This window comes from Lynx rufus, unplaced genomic scaffold (assembly GCF_022079265.1).
Source record: "Lynx rufus isolate CCGP_SWC_20201006 ecotype Redwood Valley unplaced genomic scaffold, mLynRuf1.p SCAF_4, whole genome shotgun sequence".
Taxonomy (NCBI): Eukaryota; Metazoa; Chordata; class Mammalia; order Carnivora; family Felidae; genus Lynx; species Lynx rufus.
The window spans coordinates 63,559,394-63,581,168 of NW_025814856.1; the positions used below are offsets into that span (position 1 = coordinate 63,559,394).

The following is a 21,775-nucleotide window of genomic DNA, read 5'->3' on the forward strand; positions in this document are numbered from 1 at the left end:
TTAGCCTTCCTACTTTGTTCTTTTAAAAAATTGTTTTAGGGGCGCCTGGGTGGCTCAGTCGGTTAAGCGTCCGACTTCGGCTCAGGTCATGATCTCGCGGTTCGTGAGCTCAAGCCCTGCGTCGGGCTCTGTGCTGACAGCTCGGAGCCTGGAGCCTGTTTCAGATTCTGTGTCTCCCTCTCTCTCTCTGACCCTCTCCCCGTTCATGCTCTGTCTCTCTCTGTCTCAAAAATAAATAAACGTTAAAAAAAATTAAAAAAATTGTTTTAGGGGCGCCTGGGTGGCTCAGTCGGTTAAGTGTCTGACTTCGGCTCAGGTCATGATCTTGCGGTTTGTGAGTTCGAGCCCCGCATCGGGCTCTGTGCTGACAGCTTGGAGCCTGGAACCTGCTTTGGATTCTGTGTCTTCCTCTCGCTGCCCCTCCCCCGCTCACACTCTGTCTCTCTCTCTCTCTCTCTCTCTCTCTCTCTCTCAGTAAAATAAACATTAAAATACAATGAAGTAAAATAAAAAAGAATTGTTTTAGCAGGGCCTGGTTGACTCAGTTAGTGGAGCGTGCGACTCTTGATCTTGGCATTGTTAAGTTCGAGCCCTACGTTGGGTGTACAGATTACTTGAAACAAATCTTGGGGCGCCTGGGTGTCTCAGCCGGTTAAGCTTCAACTCTGGATTTTGGCTCAGGTCATTATCTCTCTTAGTTGATGAGATCGAGCCCTGAGTAGGGCTCTGCATTGACAGCACAGAACCTCTTTGGGATTCTGTCTCTCCTCTCTCTCTGCCCCTTCCCCTGCTCACACACACTCTCTCTCAAAATAAATAAATAAACAATTAAAAAAATAAAATCTTTGAAAAAATTGTTTTAGCTATTCTAGGTCATCTGAATTTTAGAATCTGCTTCTCAGTTTCTCAAAATTCTGTTGGAATTTAAATCAGGATTGAGTTGACTCTCTGGATAAATTTAGGGAGAATGACTTCTTAACTACACGTAGTCTTCTGATTCATGAGCACCGTGTATCTCTCCATTTGTTTATGTCTTATTTATTTTCTTCTTTTAAAATTTCTTAATGTTTATTTATTTTTGAGAGAGAGAGAGACAGAGCATGAGCAGGAGAGGGGCAGAGAGACAGAGGGGCAGGGAGACACAGAATCCAAAGCAGATGCCAGGCTCTGAGCTGTCAGCACAGAGCTTGATGTGGGGTTTGAACTCACGAGCCACGAGATCATGACTTGAGCCAAAGTCAGTCGCTTAACTGACTGAGCCACCTAGGCGCCCCTGTTTTCTGTTAGTAATTTCGTTGTAGTACTCTTCAAATCTTTTCTCAGGTCATCCCTATGTATTTAACATTTTTAAAGCTTTTGAGATGCTACATTGAGATGCATAACTAGGGTAAGTAGGCCCCCCTTGATAAGATATTTTACCTTTTCATATGTTGTTGGATTCAACTTGCTAAAATTTTGTCTAACATTTTGCATTTGTTCCATGAGGGATGCTGGACTGTAGTTTTCTTTTCCTTTGATGTCTTTGTCTTATTTTGGTATCAAGGAAATCCTGGCCTCATAGAATAAGTTGAGAAGTTTCCTCTCCTTTCCAATTTCCTGGAGGAATTTGTGTAGAATTGGTATTATTTCTCCCTTTAACATTTGGTAGAATTTAGTAGTGAAGCCATCCCGGCCTTTAGTTTTTTTTGTGGGAAGGTTTTTAAACAATACATTCAATTTCCTTAATAGGACTATTCAGGTTATCGGTTTCTTCCCGAGTAAGCTCTGGAAGAATGTGTCTTCCAATGAACTTGTCTCTGCCATGTAAATTGTCCACTTTAGTGTCATAGTGTTTTTTTCCTGCTATTCCATTATTATTCTCTTTTAAAATATATTTTTTTTAAAAGATTTTATTTTTAAGTAATCGCTACACCCAACATGGGGCTCAAACTCCCGACCTTGAGGTCAAGAGTTGCACGTTCTTCCGATCGAGCCATCAGGTGCCCCCCTTATTATTCTCTTAATATTATAGAATCTGTAGTAATATCACCTCTTCTACTTGTTCTCGGTAATTTGTGCCTTTCTTTTTTTCTTGATCACTTTGCTTTAGAGGGTCATCAATACTATTGATCTCAAAGAAATAGCCTTTGGTTTTGTTAATTTTTCTGCAATATTTTCCTTTATTATATTTCCTTAGTTTTCACTTTGATCTTTACTCTTTTCTTTATTCTACTTACTTTAGGTTTAACTAACTTATTCTTTTAATATTTATTTATTTATTTTGAGAGAGAGAGAGTGAGCAGGGGAGAGGCAGAGAGAGAGAGAATCCCAAGCAGGTTCCTTGCTGTCAGCACAGAGCCTGACATGGGACTCAATCCCATGAAAATCAAACTGAAATCAAGAGTCAGATGCTTAACTGACTGAGCCACCCAGGCACCCCGGGTTTCACTGACTTTCTAGTTTCTTACCACAGAAGTGGAGGTCATTGATTTGAGACCTTTATACTTTTCCAGTGTAGGTGTTTAATGTATAAATTTCTCCTTGAGTACTTTTTTAGTCATATCCAGCAAATACTGCCATTTGGTTCTCTGATTTTTATTCAGTTTTAAAATACTTTTTCATTTACCTTTTGATTGCTTTTTGGATCCATGAGTTATTTCAAAGTGTGTTATTTAGTTTCCAAATAGTTGGGATCTTCCAGATACATGTCTGTTAATTGATTTCTAATTTAATTGGTCAGTGAACATTCTTTATATGACTAGAATCCTTTTAAGTCTTACTGAGCTCTGTTGTTTGGTCTAGAATATGGTATGGCATGGCAAATGTTCTGTATGTACTTGAGAATATGTATCACGTTGTTGGCTGGGGTGTCTTAGCTAAATGTCAATTGGATCATGTTGGTTCATGGTGTTCTACAGATCCGTGTCCTTGCTGATGTTTTGTCTTCCTGTCGTATCAGTTATTGGAGGGCGTGTTGGGATCTCTGACAGTCACTGTGGGTTTGTTGATTTCTCCTCGTACTTTATATTGGTTTTTGTTTCATGTGCTTTGTATCGCTTCTCGGCCTTTTGGCTAAGATGTTTCATGTGCTTTGAGGCTCTGTTATAATGCCCATGAACATTTAGAACTACTCTGTCTTGATTCCTTGATGCCTTAGCAATATAAAGTTACAGTGATATTATCATCTGAAGTCTACTTTAGTGCTTTCTTTTGCTTTGTGTTAGGGTGGTATGTCTTTCCTATCCTTATACTTTTATTTATGTCTTTCATTTCAAGTGCATTTTCATATGCAACATACAGTTGGGTCTGGTTTTATCCATTCTGAAAAGTTTTGCCTTTTTTTTTTTAATGTTTGCTTAATTTTGACAGCGACATCAAGGGAGAGGCAGAGAGAGAGAGAGACAGAGTATGTGAAGCGGGCTCCGTGCTGACAGCAGAGAGCCCGATACAAGGCTTGAACTCACAAACTGTGAGATCATGACCTGAGCCAAAATCACTCAGCCAAAATATCCACTCAGGCCCTCTGCCCATTTTCAAGTCAGATTTTTTGTTGTTGTTGAGTCGTATGAGTTCTTTATATATTTTGGATATTAGCTCCCTATTGCGAATATCATTTGCAAATATCGTCTCCCATTCAGTAGGTTGCCTCTTTGTTTTGTTAGTGATTTCCTTTGCTGTGCAAAAGCTTGTTAGTTTGATGTAGTCCCAATAGTTTATTTTTGCTTTTGTTGTCCTTGCCTGAGGAGACAGATCCAAAGAAATACTGCTCAGACCTATGTCCAAGAGTTTACTGCCTCTGTTTTCTGTCAAGGGTTTTATGGGTTCAGGTCTCACATTTAGATCTTCGGTGCAGTTTGAGTTTATTTTTGTGTGCGGTGTAAGAAAGTGGTGCAGGTGCATTCTTTGGCATATAGCTGTCTGCTGTGCCCTACCCCATTTACGGAAGATACTGTCTTTTCACTATTGTGTACTCTTGTGTCCTTTGTCATAGATTAATTGGCCATAGAAACATGGATTTATCTCTGAGGTCTCTATTCTGTTTGATTGATCTATGTGTCTGCTTCTGGGCAGTACCACCCTCTTTCGGGGCAGTTTTGATTGATTATTTTTTCTCTAAGTCTGGGTCACGTTTTTCTGCTTCTTTGCATGCCTGGTGATTTTTGATTGGATGCCAAACATTTTTAGGTTCGCTTTGTTTCCTGCTTGCCATTCTGTTTTTCCTATGTTCTTGAAAACAGTTTGATCCTTTAGGATCTTGCTTTTAAGGTTTGTTAGGACTGGAGCGACACTCGGTGCGGTTGCAAATATTCCCCAGGACTGAGGCGAGACTCATCGTGCGTCTTGTACTCATTGTCTCGTGAGATTGTGGATTGTTCCGGTCTGGCTGATGGAAAGAGAATTTGTTCCTGGCCCATGTGATCCCCGGATACTTTGCCAGAATCCTTTTGGGTGGATCTTTCCCTGGTCTCCGGGTGCTTTGTCACCTGCATGCACTGGTTTGTCCTCAGCTGGATAGTTGAAGGAGGCAGACAGCGGGGGCTCCATCTATATGTCTCTGTCTTTCCTGGGAGTCTGTTCTGTGTATCTGTGCCGTCTTCCGGACTCTAACCTTCATCCCCTCTGCTCAGGGCGCCTGACAGCTCCAGCTCAGTTCCACCTCCTGTGTCATGGCCTGGATACTCTCCTTAAGGCAATAGACAGGATAATCATGGGTCTTACCTTGTTTATTTTCTCTCTTCTATGGATCACTGTCTCCATTGCTTGACGGCCAGGGATAGTTGGTGTTGGCCAGAAGTGGGAGCCAGATCACAAGGATTTCTAACCCTTCTTTGTTATATTTTCAAACACATTAACTGAACCACTATAGTCTTTTTTGCTTTGGCAGATTTGACTGTTGTTTCCAACTTGAGATCGATATATGTAATGCCATTCTATTTAGCTTTCTCTGAGGAATCTCCTTGTTATGAAGAAAACATGGACTGGGAAATCATCACTGATAATTATTTTGACTTTTTGAGTAACTTACTCAAGTCTCCAGCTGCTTCCGTAGCCAGGTAAGTTTTCAGAACCCAATTTCCAGGTTTCTATGTAACTATTACCTGAAGACAAGCAGAATCTAGTTGTAGGAAATGCTTTTGCTTTAGAATGTGAGCTCCTTATTTGGCTACTGAACAGTGTTTCATATTAGGTGTTCAATAAACATTTGCTCCATAGAACGTATATGACTCATGTTTCCACGGATTTTGAAAAGAAAAACAGATGAAAATAGTAAAATTTTCTCTGAAAAGCATGAGTTATAATAGATACCCCAAAAAGTGCAATCTTTGGAAAATAGTCTCATCTAGTTGCCTGCTTGAGTCATGGCATCAGTGATTTAAGATTCTGGTAGTTTTGGAGACTTTTGAGGAGAGAAGTGATCTTTGGAATTAAATCTACCAGATTATATGCTATCCTGCTACTTTGACATATGCATTGTGGTAGAAATTTTTATGTGTAATTATGGATATTTTATATAGTTTACTTCTTTAATTTTTAAAAACATGAGTCTTTCATTTTATTTATTTATTATTACTTAAAAAATTTTTTTAGGGGCGCCTGTGTGGCTCAGTCGGTTGGGCGGCCGACTTCAGCTCAGGTCATGATCTCGCGGTCCGTGGGTTCGAGCCCCGTGTCGGGCTCTGTGCTGACAGCTCAGAGCCTGAAGCCTGTTTCGGATTCTGTGTCTCCCTCTATCTGACCCTCCCCTGTTCATGCTCTGTCTCTCTGTCTCAAAAATAAATAAATGTTAAAAAAAAATTAAAAAAAATTTTTAATGTTTATTTTTGAGAGACAGAGAGAGAGAAAGACAGAGCATGAGTGGGGAAAGGGCAGAGAGAGAGGGAGACACAGAATCGGAAGCAGGCTCCAGGCTCTGAGTTGTCAGCACAGAGCCCGACGTGGGGCTTGAACTCACAAACTATGAGATCAAGACCTGAGCCGAAGTCAGACGCTTAACTAAGTCACCCAGGCGCCCCTATTTATTTATTATTTTTTTTTAAATTTTTTTTTCAACGTTTTTTATTTTATTTTTGGGACAGAGAGAGACAGAGCATGAATGGGGGAGGGGCAGAGAGAGAGGGAGACACAGAATCGGAAACAGGCTCCAGGCTCTGAGCCATCAGCCCAGAGCCCGACGCGGGGCTCGAACTCACGGACCGCGAGATCGTGACCTGGCTGAAGTCGGACGCTTAACCGACTGCGCCACCCAGGCGCCCCTATTTATTATTTTTAAGTAAGCTCTACACTCAGTGTGGGACTTGAACTCACAACCCTGAGATCAAGAGTCGCCTACTCTACTGACTGAATCTGCTGGGTGCCCTGAATATTATGTACAGTTTAAAGCACACTTTATTGTTCATGGGTGTGCTGGGAAGAGATGGGACAGAAGCTTTGCATTAGAGCATAGCTTTCAGACTCAGGAGTGGAACCTATTCTATGAAGTTTGCTAAAAATACAAATTCCCAGAAGCGCTAGACATTGTGTGTAGGAACCAGGTTTCTGTAGATTTAAGAAATTCTCCAGGTGCACAGCAAAATTCAAGAGCCGTTCTTCAACATCTCTCTGGACCTAGGAACTGTCACTCCCAAGAAACTTTTAAATCTCGGGGGTTAGTGGACCAAGGAGGAAGAGCACGGGACACACCCCATAGAGAGTCAGTCCCTTGTTCAGTTTGGATTTACAATACCTTACTTCCCTGAAAGTCTCAAATATTTAGATGCCCTAGAAAGACAGCAGTAAATCTCGTCTGTCTATGCTCCGAGGGCATGTTTCATTTTATAGCTGTAGACCCAGAGCAGCTGGCATAGTATCTGTCATTATAGATGCTAGGTAACTGGATGTTGACCTAATGAATGAGCGAAGAAATAAAAATAAGGATGGACATTAATCGTGATGGGTATGAAGAGTACTGGGCCTGGAAATAGAAACCCTGGGCCATGTCCTGTTCCAGCCGTATAATCATATAAAAATAAATATAGATTTATAACAAATATATAAACATATATTTGTGTATATATATTCATTATATATTTATGTCATATATTATATTTATATATATTTATTATAATATATTACATATAATATATTATAATAAATATATATAAATATGTTATATATTAAATATATAAAAATATATATAATATATATAAATTATATATAATATATAAATATATATGAGTTATATATAAATATATATAACATATATAAATTATATAATATATAAATATACATAAATTATATACAATATATAAAAATATATATAAATTATGTATAATATATAAATTATATAAATTATATATGATATATATAAATATATGTAAATAAATATATAAATATATAATATATATTTAATATATAATATAAATATATATAATTTGTATAATATATAAATAATATATATTATAATAAATATATATTATATTATACATTGTAATAAATATAAATATGAATATAATACAAATATAAATAAATAAATATTTATATAAATATAAATATAAATTTATATAGATATATAAATATAGATATAAATATAAATACAAATCATATAAATATATATAAAGTGGACAGGTAGCTCCTGAGTTAATGGAAGTTAGTACATTTCCCAAGTGAGGACTTCTATTTATTTATTTATATTTATTGAAAAACATTTTTAACATTTATTCATTCATTTATTTATGTAAAAAATATTTAATGTTTATTTACTTTTGAGGGAGAGACAGAGTATGAGAGGGGGGATGGGCAGAGAGAGAGGGAGACACAGAATCCAAAGCGGGCTCCAGGCTCTGAGCTGTCAGCACAGAGCCTGACACAGGGCTAGAACTCAGGAACTGTAAGATCATGACCTAAGCCGAAGTTGGACACTTAATCTACTGAGCCACCCAGGTACCCCTGACTTTTATTTCAATGTTTATTAATTTTTGAGAGAGAGAGGCAGCATGCGTGGGGAAGGAGCAGAGAGAGAGAGAGGGAGACACAGAATCCAAAGCAGCCTCCAGGGTCTGTCAGCACAGAGCCTGATGTGGGGCTCGAACTCATGGACCGCGAGATCATGACCTGAGCTGAAGTCAGACGCTTAACCAACTGAGCCACCCAAGCTCCCCTCCAAGTGTGGATTTCTCTTGCGAGTGTGGACTTTGTCATAACCCCTGAGTTGCTCCTTTGAGAACTCCTTGCATTTTACAAGTTAACCCCTGGAGAGAAAGTACACTATCTAAATTAATGAGTTTCCAATAGTGGGAAGTGCCAGCATTGTTTAACGAACACAGGAATTGCTTCTGGAACAGGCAATTCCAACAGTCATCCGTCCATAAATCATAGGGGGAGGTTTCTGACACACTCTGCCGTTTGGACTCCGCCTACAGCCAAGACATTGTGAGACACAATAAGGAATCAAAACCTGAGATTTCTCCAGCATACACAGCAAACTTACCTTGAACAATCCTACATGTGAAATCGTGGAGTAAAGTAACTTAAAATCCATTGTTTTTGGTGCAGGAAGCAGATTTTAAGCTAAACACATGTATGTGCATTTTGGATTTGTAAAGCACTTCCAGCGCTCACATTAATTTAATTCCCTACATTGTGTGGCAAATCCTTCATTTATGTTTTACTCTAAATAAGTCTGAGTATTACCCTGAAAAGTTGATAAATTGGATTTGTCTTGAATTTATTTATTAATTTATTTTTGGATACTAAAACAATTCCGCTAATCTTTTAGGATCTTGAATTCCTCCAAGGAACTTCTCCTGATGGAAAAGAGATTGCATTCCCCGGAGGATGAGCAAATGCACTTTTTTTTATCGCTGGTGGGATTTCTGGAGAAATTATTGCCTAATCCTTTCGACTCGCCCCGGGTTCCCAAATCCCGTGACCGCCCATCTCCCACCGAGACTCTTCTGAACACAAGCCATTTGTGGGTAAATCATTCAAGAAGTTTAGAGAGAGACCCATCTGCTCTTGATACTCAGAAACTTCTGGAACTTGGCAAAGCAGTGATCGCAAGAGCACAAGCTCTTGAACGTCTCTGGACAGAGAAGGAATCAAATGATATTTTGAGATTTATGGAATTAGTACTTTCTGAAATGAATCCCAAGCTCCTGGAGTTGTGGATGGATGGCATTTCAAAAGGAGAAAGAGACACACTGGAGACCTTGACTACAGGTCTTAACTTTTCTGTTCCAGAAGACGAGAGGGTTCTTAGCAAAAGCTTTAACTTTTCTCAGTTGTTCCATTCAGATTGGCCTCCATCGCCATCTGTGAAAATGGACTTTGTACATTTATGTGAAACGGTCCTAAGCAGCCTCTATGAATTCGGATTTCTGAGGCAGGGCCAAGTCTCAGAGGCTCTGGACGTAGTCTGCGCTTTACGGAACCTGTCTGAGCGTTTCTCAGCCCTTCCTGAACCCGAAAAACGAGAAGTTGCTAAAATCTTGACTCAGCTCTATCTCAGCATCTTCCAGGACAAAGATTCAGCTTTGCTTCTGCAGATTTATTCTTCCTGGTTCCAATCCATGTCTGAATTCTTGAGCATTCAGGGCACAGACTCTTTGCTACCCTCCCTTGCACAAATCTCAAAACACATTTTGGATATCATAAAGCAATTTCATTTCCAGAACATCAGTGAAGCATTTGCATTTTTATATGAGACAACAGGGGTTTTCGAGGGAATTTCGGAGGGATCTTATTGTCAGCAGTTGCTTTCATTTTTTAACTACTTGGAACTTCAGGCCCAATCCCTGGTGTCTACACAGGGCCCTGAATTGGAAGTGATTCATGCTACGTTGACAGGTCTCAAACAGCTGCTCGTGGCCAACGAGGATTTCCGTATTTCTTTCTTTCAGTACATGAGCCAGTTCTTCAACGGATCAGTAGAAGCCCTTTTGGGTAATGAATGCTTTGCTTTGGATAGTAAAAACGTTTCTTCTGTGAATTATTCAACAGACAGAGGGTCTTCATTTATTCTTCCGTGGGCACAAATTCTTTCAAACCTGTCCGTGAATGGCAGTGTGTTCAATGAGTTAATGGCTGTTCGCTGCACTGTCTCGTGGCTCCAAATGTGGACTGATATCTGGGGAAGCATATCTCAGATATTCAAGTTTGGCGTGAATATTTTCACTCCTCTTCATGATGGCCTCACTCAGCTTCTGGATGAATTGGAAAGTGATGTGAAAGTTTCTAAAAGCTGCCAACGAATGTTTCCTACCCACCACCCAGCCAGACTCATACTGAATTTGTTTAAAAATGTAACCCAAGCTGATGGCTTTCATGATTGGGATGAGTTTTTGAGTCTCAGGGATCTTTGGGTAGTAGTGGGTGATGCCTTAGTTAGTGTAAAGTCACTTAACCCCGACCAAGTAGAGAAATCCCTTTTCACCATGGAGACTGCCCTGAGTCAGCTAAAGACATTTCCATTAAACACAAATGCCAGCAGAGAGTTTTTATATTCTCTGCTTGACGTTTTCATGGAGTTAAGCGATACCTCAGAATACATCGACAGAGATGTACAATTGTTAAATCACTTTCTTTCAAATAACCTCACAAATCATGGAGTGAAGTTTGAAAGTGTCATCAACGAGCTAAGAGAAACAATGTTATTGCTTAGAAATGTGTCACGTGACCAAGATTTATTGTCCTGTGCCAATATTTTCCAAAATGTTACCGAGTTTATTTTGGAAGATGGCTTATTATATGTAAATATCTCACAGAGGACATTACATATTCTGGCCATGTTAAATTCCACATTTTCCTCCGAGGACACAATCAGCAGACGGAAGGGGTGCGTTGCATGGGTAGATATCATGAACCATCTGTACATGATGTATAACTCCAGTGTTTCACAAGGTTATCCTCGGGGTATCTGGAAGAGTTTCAGAGATGTAGAGAACAAAATTAACTCTACATTGAAGCTTGTTACTGGGATGCTGAATATAAAGGACTCTCATTGTTCGTTCAACATGTCAGATCCAGATTGTGTGAATACTGTATTGAAAAATGTAACCGATTTCCTAAATGTGATACTCACTGAAGTCTTTGAAGAGGAAAAGGTACCTAAATTAGAGATTTTATTAACTCTTTTAAATGATTCCACAGACCAAGTAAGGATGATTATCAACAACTTGACAAGAGACTTTGATTTTGTATCTCAATCCCACTGGAAACGTTTTACTGGATTCGTTCTAAGACCCATAGAAATGTCAGGTGACTTACCTAGCCGATTTAAAAATCTTTGGCTGCATTTAGTAGCTCTGGGGAAGGAAGTTCAGAAACTTATGAAGGCTGTCTCCACTCACATCCTAGAAAGTGACTCCTCTTCTACATCTGAGAAGCTTTTCAACGTATTTGCTACCAGTCTAAAAGAAAAGGATGTCAACAGCTTGGGCAATTCATTGTATCAGTTAGCCAGTTACCTTGCCTTCAACTTCTCTCATGATCTCCAACATCCACCACAAATGAGTCCGCACAAAATCACGAAAGCTGTAGGACTTGGTATCCAACTGATGAGGGATGTGTTCAACTCCCTGACGCCCTCAGTTCTTCACAACATTCCACGAGATGCAGGTAATAGTCAAGTGTTAAAGAAGGTAATTTCTCTCCTGCGTACTCTCAAGAAGCCAGACATAGACCTACTGGTCGACCAACTTGTACAAATAAGTGAAGCGCTAACCGATTTCTTTAAGAACGTCAGTAGATTGGGTCCTGGCCATTTGGGGGCCAACCTGCTTGTTGGCTTGCTGGAAAAATTTGTGGACAGCTCACATTCTTGGAATGTCAATCACCTGCTCAAGCTCTCACGCCTGTTCCCAAAGGATGACGTTAACGCGGTGGTAGACGCCTACTACGTGCTTCCTCATGCTGTGAAGCTCCTGCAGAGAGGAGTTGACAAAAACATCACAGAAATCCTCGAGGATGTCTACAAGTTCACTGTCCTTCATGGCATCAGCATCTCAAATATCACCAAGGAAGACTTTGCTATTGTGATAAAAACTCTTTTGGACACGGTGGAATTAATATCAGATAAACCAGCAATTCTTTCCGAGGCTTTAACTTGCCTTCCTGTGGTCTGGTGCTGGAATCACACGACTTCTGGATCGAGGCAAGATCCCAAGGTAGAAGCCTGTAGATCCCACGAGCTCACGTCTTCTTCCTTTTATAGCAAAGTGGCCAGAGTACTCGACCTGCTCCACCTCTCTCCCGTGGGTGGAGGTTTACAATGTTCGGATGAAGGCTCACAGGAGGAGATTTCTAGGACGATGGTCTGTGTCATTCATGAACTAGTGGACTGGACTTCCATTTTTCTAGAGCTGTCCGAAGTCTTCCACGTTCAAACTTCACTTGTAAAAACCATGCGAGAATTTTGGCATAAAGTGTTACCGTTTGTCCTGTCTTCTGGAAATCAAAGCAACGGTGGCATCTCTGAACTTTGTCCCCGCGGCCCCCTAAAGCAAGTTGCTTCGCAGATCATAGCAACACTGAAAAGTGTTAGCTTTACAAAAGTTGCACCAGATGAAAAGATTCTTGATACACTAGCCAATTTAAGCAAGATCCTCAACATTAACGAAGGCACAGAGGCATCTGTTCAAAATAAGATTTCCTTAAATTTGGAGAGGATCATGAAATTGCCTTCTGGGGATCGGCACCTAGAAAATGGTGCCCATTCTGTAGACTCTCCATTTGTGATGTTTCTGGATGCTAACGTGACGGACAGTGGTTTAAAAGCACCATCAAGCTTTACTAAAACAAGTGAAGCGACTTATAACTCTTCTTACTTTGAGGAACTGTGGCTTGAGGTTGAACAAATCATGACAGAGCTAAGCCACGACTTTCTTATCAGACATCTGCTTTCTGAAATTAACAAAGAAATTCAAATGATCAGTTCAGAGACTGTTCATAATATAACTTTGCAACTTGCCCGTGTGTTTGAAAGCCTGGGGTCCTTGTCACTGAAAACATCAGAAATCATTGAAGATTTTCTATTGGGCATGAAAAACTGGCTCCATAAACGTGCAAACAAAGATGACTCTAGAATGATTGGGACGTTATTTCTTCTGACAGCCAATGAGAATGCAACTGATGATACAGCTCTGTGGACCAAAGATTTTGCTACCTTTTTGGGTTTTCTCAAAGCCATTTCTAGGGAAGGTGACCTTGACGTTGCCCATTTGACACAACTGCTAAGCCAAGAGCAGCTAACTAATTTGTCGCTCGTTCAATTCCTTTTTGAAAGTGTCCTAATTAATTCAATCAGTAAGTTAGCTGGGAGTTCTCTGGAGGCAGCCTCAAATTCGAGTGATACTGACCTTCAGATAACGAATTTCATTAACCTCACCTTGAACCAGACTCCTTCAGGAAATGGTGCCGGCATAATCCTCCCTCCAGGAAGTGCAGTGGATTTCATGGAACAGCTTTTGCAAACGTTCTTCTCATTTTTACTGGAGGAAAATTCTGAGAACAGACTATCTCTTCTGCTGAAGGCCATCCACAAAGACATCGCTGCAGAGATGAGGTGAGTCTACTTTTGCTTGGTATAGTAAATGCGGTTGTCACACGTTACAATCTGCTTTATTTCCTGAGCGTGTCAACATCAGTGATAGCATTTGTACCTACCACCTACGAGTCACCTTTGGCATGAATTTTGTCTTAAAGGGCATTTTATTAAAGTTTCAAGCTGAGATAATTTTGATGATTGTCGTCTAAGTAGGAAACACGTTATAGAAACCTAGCCCCTGGCAATTAATTGCTTATGCTTTCTTACATTCTTGGGTTATGAAAATAGTTATGAAATTCTATTTTATGTGGAACTTAAGCCCTATTTCTTATATATGTAGATGCATATACACGGTCATAATTGAATCGATGTATTAACTGTCTCATCACAAGTGAGGGGTTTAAATATTTTTATTCCAGTTGATCTCCTGTGATGTTTATATTTGGAATTGAGGAAATTCTAAAACTTTAAATGCTTTTTTAAAGGGTTTATTTATTTTGAGAGAGAGAGAGGGAGAGAGAGAGACAGAACGTGTGCACAATCAGGGGAGGGGCAGAGAGAGAGAGAGAGAGAGAGAAAGAGAATCCCAAGCAGGCTCCACACTGTCAGCACAGAGCCTGACACAAGGCTCAGACCCCTTAACTGAGAGAGATCATGACCTAAACTGAAATCAAGAGTCATTGGATGCTCAACCGACTGAGCCACCCAGGCACCCCAAAATTCTAAAACTTTAAAACTGAGAGTCATGTTAAATTTTTTTCATATATCCTTTTTATTTGTTTTGTTTTTGTTTTTGTTTTCATTCTATTCGAAGCTTGCCAGTGAGAAGGCTGGAGGGAATTTCTAATTCATTCTGTGACGTCTGTGTCAGTCAGGGCTCAGCCACAGAAATCGAACCAGAACAAGGATTTAATTCAAGGACTGGCTTCTGTGCTTTCAGTGGCCAGCTAAGCAGGTGCAAAGTCACTAGAATGGGCCGTCCGGAAGGCACGCTTAGAAGCAGGCAGAATAGCATGGGGAGGAAATTACTGTCTGCAGGAGGCAGTCAAGGGTGAGGGGAGGTGACTGGAAGGCAGGGGCTATTTGGGGTTGCTAGGTCAGGGAAGTTTAACGCCCGCCCTGAACACCCTCCAACCTCCCTGAATGCCCTCTACCCGATGAAGTCAGACCCTACCCCCAGGACGATATCCTGTCTTACTGAGTCAGAGTTTACTCACCAGGGGCTTTAATCGCACCTGCAAAATCGCTTCCCAATGGCACCTGGGTTAGTGTTTATGCTGCAAACTGGCCACTTCCCTTTATCCTTCACTGTCATGAGGGAAGACACTGTGTCACTCATGGAGACCCACAGCTCACGGCAAAGAGATTCTTGGGCTGTCGCTCAGCCTAGTCACGCTGATGCATCACAGCCATCACCTATCTGAGCCATTTGCTAGGACTTTGAACGTTCGGGAAGATGTTCCCTCTTGCAGCGAGAGGCACTTTATTGATTTCACCTTCCTGTCTTTTCTAAAAAGCCAAAGTATGTGACTTTTGAAGTGACTAGGTTTGAGGCATCCTGACGGGACTATCCGTGAAATTTCTCCACCCTTTTCATTATTTGGTGCCAAATAATGGCACCTTCTGGAAGGTGTGTTAGCATGTTGTCTTGCAGACTGTGTGATTCCCCCATGATGCTCCTGTACAGCCAAAATGTGACTCTAGGTTTTAATCTTCCCATGGCTGAACATGAAATTAAAACACATTTATTTATAGCTTTGTCCCAAAGGATAAAATTCTAGAAATTCTGTCACTGGATCAATTTCTTACCATCTTGAAAGACGACAGACTGATGAGCATTTTCTCAAGTTTAAAGGACGCTATACATCATCTCATCCAAAGGCCTTTTATTTTAGACAATGGACAATTTCATTTTGATATTCATCGAGGACTGAAGTTCATGAGAGATTTATTTAGTGCTCTTCCAAGGGAAACCTTGGGGACAAACAAGTTGGAAGATAATTTGGAGTTTCTTACGGTTGTGAGTCACTTGCTCCGCCATGGGAACAGTTCTGAAGACCTCTTTCAACTCAATCACGATCTCAGGTCAGCCCTTCAGCTTGTGAGAGAAACTTCCACAGAGCTAGCACGGCTCATGGACGCGCTCGCCCACTCTCCTCACAGAGGCTTCCGTAACGTGTATCCCGCACTCCGAGAAGTCATACTTGCTAATCTCACTGGTCTGCTTTCCTTTATCAATAATTCATTCCCTCTAAGGAACAGGACAACGTTAGAAATGACCAAGAGATTCCTTGGTGTTCTCTCAAGAGCTGGTGGAGAAAGTGGTGCCCCGGAGCCCCTGTTGGAAATGACTGACACCGTGACCTTGCTGGTGCGGGACATTGCCGACATGAGAGATCTTGCCTCCTCGGTGAACTCCGCCGTGGAACTGGTCAGGCTAGCCCAGAAGGTTTCCAGGAAGGTGGCCACTATTTTTGAAGCCCATTTCATCTCTAGTGCCAATGACACCGTGAAATTCTTTGACAGTCTCTATTCTGTTTTGCAACAAAGTGTTCGAAATGCTGTGAATGAAATAACGACTTTGAAAAACGTAGACCGTTTCCTATCTGAAAAGATAAACAACTTGTTGACGCCGTTTCTTGACTTGGCTTTTGGAATGACTGGTGTCACACCTAATATTTCACAAGACTCTGATATTGTCAACACGTCATCTAGCACATTCTCTCATGTGAACCAGTCCAAGGACTTTTCTGATATTTCGGAAGAAATTGCTGAATTTTTAACTTCCGTGAAAATCAATTTGGGGGCTATGGAGCTTCTTCTGGTAGCTTTTAATAACGCAACTCAAATATTCAGTATGGATTCTGTCAACCTATGGGAAGAAATTTTGGATTGCTTCGTTCCTATAAGTAGTATCATCAACCAGATAGACTTCTTGCACCCTCGTCCACTCCCCACTCATTGTTGCCCTCAGGGTACTAAATGGGAAAGAACCCAGGAAGTGATCCTGTTTTTGGATGAAATGCTATCACGAGACAGCACGGAAATAGGGACGTACTTGAGAATGGCGATTGATCTCACCTTGGAAGCTCTTTGGAGTAACTTAGAGAAGGATAACAGGTCTGTCTTTAATCTGTTGCTGACATTGGTTCAACATCCAGATGACCTTCTGAAAGCCATAGAGACAGCTGGGGAGGTCTCTGGTGGAACAGGTGATCTGAGCGAAGCTTTGTTTTCCAACGCATCTCTGATTCCGAATGTAACTCGTCAACAACTCGAGCAATCAGTCCAGATCATGTTAAGGAGAATAGCTCTCTTGAGAAAAGAATTTCCCCTGAACAACTCTCAGTGGGTAGACTCCACCAGAACATTGTTCCAGCCCATCTTTGAGAGTTTTATTAATGCAGCCACTGGAAAGAATACCACATCGGGGAAAGAAGAGAGCATTGAGGAGGTGATGGCTGATTTTCCTTACATCCTCAAACCGCTATCAAGTTTCGAGAAGTACCTGAAGGAACTAATTGCATTGACGGAGTGCTGGCAAGAGGTCCCACTGATGGATCAAAGGTAAGAAAACGCCCGACTCACTTTCTTTTTGCCCCATTGCAGGAACTACAAAACAGGACTGCGCAGGAATGACCTCAAACCAGGTTAAGTATGATTCTTGACTTAACTTGATAGCACGCTGGTGTCTGTCCAGTGTCTTCACGACCTGACCCATGATTTGGCATTCAAATATGCTTTGGGTTTATTAAACGCTGTGTGAAAGTTCATGCTTTCATTTTCAACAGTAAAAACTTCTTCTTCCGTTCACTCGTCCCAGGCTAGGTACAGACACAGCTTTTCTCTTCATGTGCTCTGGCTGCCAAAGGTCATTACCATGTGACCGGCAAATGAGATTTTAAGGCTATGCGCACCATGCAGAAAATCTTGCTTTCAGTTGTAACCATCCCTGGAAAGGGCCAGGAAGCTGTTGACTTCTTCCCTCTTTAAGGATTTTATTTTATTTTTTCATGTTTATTTATTTATCTATTTTTGAGAGAGAGAGAGAGAGAGAGTGAGAGCGGGGAAGGGGCAGAGAGAGAAGGGGACAGAGGATCCAAAGCGGGTTCTACACCGACAGCATGATGCCGGGCTCAAACTCATGAACCATGAGATCATGACCTGAGCTGAAGTTGGACCCTTAACTGACTGAGCCACCCAGGGGCCCCCAGGATTTTGCTTTTTTATTTAAAAAATTTCTTAACGTTTATTGATTTTTGAGAGAGAAAGAGACAGACCATGAGCAAGGAAGGAGCAGAGAGAGAGGGAGACACAGCATCTGAAGCAGGCTCCAGGCTCTGAGTTGTCAGCACAGAGCCCGATGTGGAGCTTGAACCCACAAACTGTGAGATCATGACCTGAGCTGAAGTCGGATGCTCAATGGACTGAGCCACCCAGGGGCCCCAAGGATTTTACTTTTAAGTAATCTCTACACCCAACGTGGGGCTCGAATTTATAATCCCGAGATCAAGAGTCTCATGCTCTACCAACTGAGCCAGCCAGGCTCCCCGGCTTCTTGCCTTTCTAGGTTCAACCCAGCGCTATGGTTGATCCACTTCCAAGCAGTGCCTCTATCCCTGAGAGGCAGGTCAGGGGGGCCTTGCTCCCATCCTGTTACTCATTATGTTCTGGAAGCTTCTGCTCCCTCAGGTTGGAGGATTTGTGCCCTGGGTAGTGCAGCCTCAGAGACTCTCCTTTATCCCAGTCCATCCTTCCTGTGTGTGATGGAACCGTGTGGATGGTCCCCAGTCCCTGCCTGTTCCTACCTTTCTCTTAGTCTCACGAAGAGATTGGAGGTGCCCTCAAACCCTCGCTCACCTGCCAGAGAGCTTGACCTGTTTCCTGCTGGTCCTGCTGCTATGGCCACGTTTTAGAGCTTGGAAGGGTTTCCTTGGTTAGTTAAATAGGGGCCTCCCAGCATGAAGGCCTGTCACTGCTTCAATATTTGCGTGTTGGCTTTGGAGGCCCTTGCCTCATCCTTGCGTTGGCTCTGGTCCCAGACTATGCTGAAGGGGACTTTACAAGCTGCCCTGAATCTCCGTTTGAGCTGGGGGTGGTCCTGGCAAGCCCTCTTCACCAACCCCAGTTTTCATCTGACGTTTCCCATTCTCCAGGGAGGGAATTTATCCCGAGACTGGAAACCAACTGGCTGTGAACCAGCTGTGTGGTCACCACTTTGTCAGTAGAGTCACAAGGCTGGGTTCCCAGCGTCCTCCTGCTTGGTGATTACGTGCCTCTCTTCTCTCTGTTTTCACTCTTTCTAACATCAGCTTCTTCAATGGGGAAGACTTCAAGTGCCCCAAACAGGTAATCCCATTGGTCATGGGTTTGAGGTCTGACTTGCCTGACTTTTTTTTTTTTTTTTTAATTTTGAGAGAGAAAGAGAGCAGTAGTGGGGGAGGAACAGAGAGAGACAGAGAGAGAGTCCCAAGCAGGCGCCATGCGGTCAGTGCAGAGCCTGACACGGAGCTCAATCCCACCAACCGTGAGATCATGACCTGAGCTGAAGTCAGACGCTCAACTGGCTAAGCCACCCAGGCGTGCCTGGGGAAAGTAAATTTAAAACAAGATGCTGTAAAAACACAGAGTTGCATTAAACCCCTGCCCCCCCCCCCCCCCCCCCCCCCCCGCCAAAGGGTTTGGTTGCCACGGTGTTCTGGAGAATTCTGAATGTGGCATTTACTCAGATGTGACGTCTCCGTGTCTGCCCCAGCAGCATGTGTCCCAGAGTGGGTGACTCAACACAGAGGTCTCAGAATCCAAGATGCTTTTCTTCTTTCATTTTTAATCAATCTCCAGACCTTATCTCGCATATTTCTTTTCAAGGAATTTCAGGGAATTTCTTTGGGCAGGTGTGCCGTTAATCAGTTAATGTCACCCACGTGGGGGATGGCGGGGGGGGGGGGGAAGGAGTAGATGGACGCACACTTTGTTCAATTTTTTTAGAAGTGCTTCACAGATGATGTTGTTTATCTGCTCGGTTGTGTCTGATTTGGAGGACAGCTTTGAATTGTGGGAAGAGTATAAGCTCATCTAAGAGTGAGACAAAAGCCATTTGGGGTTAAAAAAGAAACAAGAGGCAAATGTGAATTCCTGGGCCCACTTTGTCAGCAGTGTGATGGCAGAAGTGAGCAGGGTTGCTGCTGTGTGCTGGCACAGCCCTTCGAGAACCACCGTTGTGGCTGGACCGGCCCTGTGGTTGTGTGACGGCCTCAGCAGCGAGCCCAGGGGACTCTGAAAAAGTAATGGTTTGTGACTTACGAGTTCCGGAAATCCCACAGCCCACGTGGGGTCACAAAAGGAGGTCATGCGTGGAAAGAGTGCAGGCTGGGGGTTCCGCTTTATTTGGGGCTGAGGGTGGGGTCCTGGGGTATTGTAGGCTCAGTCTCTGTTGGCGAATTTAAAACAGAAGATATTTGGGGCACGTGGATGCCTCAGTTGGTTAAGCGTCCGACTTTGGCTCAGGTCACGATCTCATGGTTCATGAGTTGGAGCCCCACGTCGGGCTCTGTGCTGACGGCCCAGAGCCTGGAGCCTGCTTCGGATTCTGTGTCTCCCTCTCTCTCTGCCTGTCCCTGCTCATGCTCTGTCTCTCTCACTCTCTCAAAAATAAACACACATTTAAAAAAATAAAAAAATAAAACAGAAGAGATTTGAAGCATGGGAGGAGAAAAAGCAAGCAGCTCGAACGGTCAGTTGGAAAAATCATCCAAGATCTCGAAAACCAAGGTGCCTCAGTGTGGCGTGGCTGGTAATGTGTGTTTTTGAAACACATTGGAGGTAGACGGACGTGTTGGCAGTTAAAGGTTGAGCCAGGCACTTGCGTCACAAGAGGAAAAACCGGGGGAGCCTGGATGGCTGTCATTTAAGCATCCTGCTTTGGTTCAGGTCATGATCTCACGGTTTGTGAGTTTGAGCCCCGCATCAGGCTCTGTGCTGAGAGCTCGGAGCCTGCTTAGGATTCTCTCTCTCTCTCCCTCTCTCTCTCTCTCTCTCTCTCAAAATAAATAAATAAACTAAAAAAAATGAACATAAACCCAAAAAAAGAAAAGGAGAATCCAGTGGTCAGGACTCACACCACAGCAGCGTATGAAAACTTTGGTTCGGTCTGTGTTATTCCAACCCCTCCAAGTGGACTCAGTAAAGCCCAACACCCGTGCACACACATGCACACTCATGCTACATACCCCACAACCTTAGGCGTCTGTTCAGAGATAAGAATCTCACGTCTATACACATTCACCCGTTGCAGTGAATTCTCCACACGTAAACGGTCAACCGCGAGATTTCTTTCCGCTGCCCTTCTCCTGCGCTTCTCATTTTTGCCACCCTCTGATCCTTTACCCCCTTCCGTTTGAGAATGGATCGAGACAAGGAGAGGGCGGATATCCGGCTTAGTGGCCACAGGGTGGATGCTTCGAACTACGGCGGGAGACTCCGTGTTTCCTCGAGGTGTAGACGGCTATTTGTGTGTCTGGACCGAGTGCTGCAGGCGTAGAGTTACCATTTATTGTCGCGTGCGTGAAGGATGCACGTGGCTCGCCGATTTTCACCCGTTAAGGCCACTGTCTATTGTTTTCTTTAGTGTTGCCATGTGTCGGATTTTCCAGCAGCCTCGGAAACCCCCGGAAGCCGTGGCGACTCTGCAGAAGGTGACGATGCTGGCTCTGCACCTGTTCCTCATCCTTGCAGGTGGGCTGCTCCTGGCCCCGTGCCGACGTTCAGGGTTCGGCTGTCTGCGAGATGGGTGGGTTACCCCCGTGTGTCTGGTCCAGTGCCTGACTTCCGAGGCCCCCAGGGACCTGGCCCCCCAGGTTCCCCACGTTCCCACCCATTGCGACTCTTCTCCAGCCAAGGCGGGTGGCCCCCCACGCCCCCCAGCTGGGCTTTTGGTCTGCGTCTTTGCTCACAAAACGTGCATCCTTGTCTCCTTGACTTAAACTCCAGCGCGCCTGGGTGGCTCAGTAGGTTAAGCGTCCGACTTCAGCTCAGGTCATGATCTCACGGCTTGTGGGGTTTGAGCCCCACGTCGGATTCTGTGCTGACAGCTGGGAGCCTGGAGCCTGATTCGGGTTCTGTGGCTCGCTCTCTTTCTCTCTCTCTCAAAAAAAAAAAAAAAAAAAAAAAAATCAAACTCTGGCTGAACTGTGGTCCCGAGCCAGAAGCACGGCCTCCCTCTCGGCTGGCAGCGACGCCCAGCAGACCTCGGTCACGTGCAATGTCTGTGCCCTC

General features: G+C 43.0%; 1 protein-coding gene across 1 annotated transcript in view; it reads left to right on the forward strand.

Annotated features, from left to right (window-relative positions):
• The window catches only part of ABCA13 (ATP binding cassette subfamily A member 13), a 394,379-nt gene that overhangs the window by 80,478 nt on the left and 292,126 nt on the right, over positions 1 to 21,775 (forward strand). Inside the window, exons 16-19 of the mRNA XM_047096975.1 lie at positions 4,919 to 5,033; positions 8,735 to 13,519; positions 15,257 to 17,068; positions 21,129 to 21,235. Of these exons, the coding sequence (XP_046952931.1) occupies positions 4,919 to 5,033; positions 8,735 to 13,519; positions 15,257 to 17,068; positions 21,129 to 21,235 (6,819 nt within the window). The remainder of the gene's footprint in view (positions 1 to 4,918; positions 5,034 to 8,734; positions 13,520 to 15,256; positions 17,069 to 21,128; positions 21,236 to 21,775) is intronic.